At 37.8% G+C, this 5000-nt stretch overlaps 1 protein-coding gene across 7 annotated transcripts in view; it reads left to right on the forward strand.

Annotated features, from left to right (window-relative positions):
* LOC113810358 (pre-mRNA cleavage complex 2 protein Pcf11) overlaps positions 1-1732 on the forward strand; it is a 291069-nt gene extending 289337 nt beyond the window's left edge. For all 7 annotated transcript variants that reach the window (XM_070123534.1, XM_070123532.1, XM_070123533.1 and 4 more), the window contains one exon: positions 335-1732. In XM_070123534.1, coding sequence (XP_069979635.1) covers positions 335-501 — 167 coding nt within the window. In that variant the 3' untranslated portion in view covers positions 502-1732. The remainder of the gene's footprint in view (positions 1-334) is intronic.
* The last annotated feature ends 3268 nt before the right edge of the window (positions 1733-5000 follow it).

Raw genomic sequence — 5000 nt, forward strand, 5'->3', positions numbered from 1 at the left:
CCTGTGTATGTATATATGTATATGCATATACCTGTGTATGTATATATGTATATGTGTATACCTGTGTATGTATGAATGTATATGTATATACCTATGTATGTACATGTGTACATGCATATACTTAAGTATGTATGTTTGTATATATGTATATGCATATACCTATGTATGCACATATATGCGTATACCTATGTATGTATATTTATCTATATAGTATTTATGTTGTACATTTGATATTGCATCTTTAGATTTTATTTTCAGAATTAGATAAATATTTTAAGAATATCCTTCACTTCTGGAATGGGTGTCATACTTACCTTTATATTTTCTTTTTCAGCAAATGAAACTCTCAACTCTAGCATCAATGATGAAGCAGATGAATTTGTGCCTCCTCCATTCACTGTTGACTATGATCTCAAGCCAGCTTTTAGGGATGTTGAGCTAGAAGAGCAGCCTATGGAAGCTCGGGGTATCGAGATATCAGGATTATGCTCAATTATGTAGATTCTACATATGATTGGTGCTGCTCTTTCCAGCAGATAGTGTACCAAGTAAACTGTTGACTGTGGCAGACAGTGGGCATTAAGATTCTCATATTACAAGATTGTAAGATACAATCTCACTTTATAGATAACTTGAAGTTATTCTTTGGTGATAGCAGTTTTACATCATCTTTGCTTTCTTGGATTGTAAAATACCATTAGTGTACCATGTGATTTCCTAAATTTTCAAGTTCAGTTATCATCTATTAATCATTTTGTTATCATTAATAACATTCTAAGTATTTGTTAAAAAATCATTACTTTTCACTTATTTTACAGTATTCATTATTTTTTTATAAAAAATAATGAGAGATAAATGCTTCCTTAGAATCCTGAGTAGGGTTGTACTTTGTCTCCCATCCAGTGTAAACTGATATCCAGAGGGAGCTTTAAGTTGTGTCAAAGCTAGTAATCACAACACTTGAAATATTTACTGGGTATCTGCACAGAAGCACTTAATGCCATTGTTAACAGAAATATATTTTTTAAACTGTGAAATACTGTATTTAAATGGTCACAGAAACTATTGAAAGTAATTTGGTGGTATATTTTCCTTTTGCTTCCTTTCTGTTGTTGACTCTGTATCAGGGCTTTTGAACTGGAATATTCATTAGAATGTGCCCGAGACTGTTAGTGCAACTACTTGTTTACTTGTAAATCCTGATCATTATGCATATTTCTGATGCAAAATGTATATGAATGCAGACTTTGACTGGGAAAACATGTTTACATTTGATAGAGTACAATGTTTTCATGAAGGAAAAAAGACACAAAAACTATTTGCTTAAAGTATGTTTTAAAAAAATATTGTAACTGCTGATAAGTGTTTAGATAATGTTATTTATACAAAAACATTTTTGAAGTCCATAGTTTTGTTTGCAAAAGTGGGCTTTTATAGTTTGTCCAAACTATTGTGGTCTAGTCTGGTTTTAGTTTGAGAAAGCCATGTTGATCACATGTTCTGAAGATCTAAACCTGATTGTTATTAATACTGTGATGACTTTTAGGATGAAAACTAATAACAAATTGTAAATATGGGAAATGAGTGAGCAAGTGGTTACAGATATGCCTTTTGAACCAGCAAATTGATGACAAGATAGAAAGGCTCAATTCGTGTGAATATACTTTTAGCATTTTTATGATGATTTTGTACATTTGTAAATTAATTGTAAAATAAATGATATTTTTCCTAAGTTTGTCCTTTTCTTCATTATACCTTAGCTAACTTGTTGAGAGTGTATCCTCTTTGTATGAAGATAGTTAATACTTACATTATTTTTATTTTACAATGTTAATGATACCAGATTAAAATGCAATAAAAATACATTTGTTTTATTATGTACCTCACATAATCTGATAAATATTTAATGTTTCAAGATTGTAATCATAATAGATTTGGTTGTGGTAAAAAATGCGTTCTGTAGAACGAAAACTATATATATATACCCATATATGTATATATATATATATAATATATTCAAAATAAAGGCAAGAAAAAGGATGTGTGTTTGATTTAACCTCAGAGATCTTAATTAAATTATTATATATAGAATTTGTGATAGAAAAGAATTGTGAATTCTATTTGGATGGATTTACCAAAATAAAACCAAATGGCAAGCTAATTCATAAAAATTCATAGTAAATGCAACACAAAAGAAGCCTAAAGTTTGAAACATGTCAAATAAGCAGTAACTACATTAAATGTCATTCCTGAAATGCTTAGTACTGATGTGCCCTCCCAAAACCTAGCTCGTCATCGTGGGAGGGCTTAGGAATTGGGGACTGAGACCTAATGTAGAGGATTACCCCTACCTTGGGCCTCAGCCCTTGCCTCAACTAATTTTGCTTGGTCCTTTCTTCTCTTCTTCCCTCTTCCATATCTTTTTCATTCCTTTCTTCTATCCCATTCCTAAAGTGAGATCCGTGCTGAAAAGATGAAAGGCTGGCTTTGTGTCAGTAACGAACGGCCTCCTGGAGCCATGGGCACAGTATTCCCTTGGTTAATTACGTAGCCTTTACCCCTTATGGGGACTTTGAGGGGTAAACCATTTCTTTTCCCCAGTTTATTCAGGTTCATCATGGCCAGTAATGAAGATTCTTTACCCATAATAGAGGCATTAAGGCTTGCCTCTTCATCAAATAGCCTAAATTTGATTTTGATGGTTTTCTGACCCCTGCACATCTCCTTTGACCACAGCTCCGACTACTGATGCTAATAACCCCTCTTCGATCCTTACAAACAACACTAACCATTCCAAAACACCACCCAGGTTATTATTCAACCCCTAGAAAGCACCTCTTCCTCATCCCCAACATTCTCCTCTTCATCTGCTGCACAACCATCTTCAATGTTAACCCCCTCTCCCATTACTACTACTCTTCATCCTTATTGTACCCCCCCCCCCTACTCCACTCCACACAACCCCATCTTCCTCTTGCCCCTTGTCCTTCTACTACCTCTACCTCTGCAAACCTTCTGAGTACTCTATATGGCCCAGCCAAGTGGGATTGATTCTTTGTGATTCCCCCCACAGCCCCCTACTCTGAGAATACCCTTCTCTTTCAGCAGTGCCTCCGGAAACAAGTAGGCAAGGTTACCTTTCGTAGTTGCTCTGATCATTCATGCCTTGTCGCAGTTACATCTGAAGCCCAAGCTCATAAACTATCTACCCTAACTGACCTTACTGACAAACCCAATCCTGCTGAACCTCACCCATTTCTTGAATCTTGTACTGGAACAGTTTCTATTCCCCTAAATGCTTGTCCCATCTATAACAAGGATTGGTCAAACCTACATCCTATGTCTACTCACCCTATCCACCAGTCAAATCCGTTTTCCATTCTAAATCCAGATACTCCAATCTCTACCACTTCTCCAATGCTACCCTTCCTCCTCACTTTAGTTGTCGTACTAGGCAACCTAATCATTCCACTCCACACTCTCCTACACCCTCTTTATCTGTTCCTCAGATATCTGTCTCCTCTTCTCCTCCTCTTCTCAGCCCTCTATACCTAATTCCCCTCCAGAAACCCTTGAAGACATCCAAAACTTCCTAAAGATGACCGAAAGGAACACTCAGCTCCCTCATTCACCCCCCAATCCTTCTGTTCCTACTCCTGCTACATTTAAAGTATTTGCAGATTCATCCTCCTCCTTCCCAAGTTCCCTCCACCCCTCTTCCTCCTACACCCTCCCAACATACCCCACCCTCACTACCGTTTCCACTTGAATACTCACATGAATCCTCTCTATCACAACCGTGTCCTTCTCCAGACCCCTCCTCTCCAGACATTTTTCCTGATGCTTCACCACATTCCCCAGTTTCCCTTTCTCAATGCTTGGAATCTTCTACTTCTCCAACAGCCACCTCTGTTTTCCTTGATTAATGTCCCTACTCCTTCCCTAGTCACAGATACACTGCAATTCACTCACTTGCTCTACCCCCTTATATTTCTGCAACCCCTTCCCAAAATACCTCATCCTCTCAACAATCCAAACCAAAACCCTCTCCAAAGCCTGATTCTTTTCCACATACCTTTTCCTCTCAACAACTTAAACCACTATAATTCTTTCAATCGCCCTACCTCCTTAACCCTCCCCTTTATACTAATTTCTGCTCAGTTTACTTGCACCCCTTTTTTCCCTTTCCACTACCATACTATCCTATAATGCTCTCAAACCTTTGCCATCCAACACTTTTTATTGTAACCTTTAACTCTCCTTTGCCCTTTCCAACACAATACTTAACCATAGGGCTATATGAACTAAGAAACACCACCATGTACTTATATTTTAAACCATTGGTGAAGTGCTGTGATATCAGATCATAGAGATTAACCTACAGGCAATGGGTGTTACCTTATTACATCACGTCTATGTTCAGGTTACTAACATGAGGTTTTGCACGCATTACTGCAAACAGGACAATTGCCTGGCTGTGGAGCTGCATGCACTAAAGTAAAATGAAAAAGATATAACAAAATGCATAAAATATAAATGAATCAGTATTGCTTAACTAATTTTGCTCACCAAGCAGATATAAAACTGAACTTCTGCATGGTGATCTCTCTTTTTGTCCTCGCATGACATTCCTTCCTAGTCCCATGTCTGTTGCTGTTGTCACCAGTTTAGGAGAGGCCCAGTGTTGGGGACCTCCCAAACCTTAAGTCTCATCCCTTGGCTCAACCAATTTTGCACAATCTTTGATTTTCCAACTCTTCTCCAACCCCTTCTGTCCACTTCCTAAACTGTCAAAGCCGTGTTGAAAGGATAAAAGGCTGGCTTCGGGTCAGTCCTGAACAGCCTCCAGGAGTTATGGGCATGATATTCCTAAGTTTACTTATCTAGGCCTTACCCCTCATGGGGACCATGAGGGGCTTGCCCCTTTATCAACTAGCCCCAATGACATGAACTGTTCTGGTTCCCCAACCCTTATCATTCCTCTGATCACGACTCTGAAC

The sequence above is a fragment of the Penaeus vannamei genome, chromosome 7 (assembly GCF_042767895.1).
Source record: "Penaeus vannamei isolate JL-2024 chromosome 7, ASM4276789v1, whole genome shotgun sequence".
In the NCBI taxonomy this organism is placed as follows: Eukaryota; Metazoa; Arthropoda; class Malacostraca; order Decapoda; family Penaeidae; genus Penaeus; species Penaeus vannamei.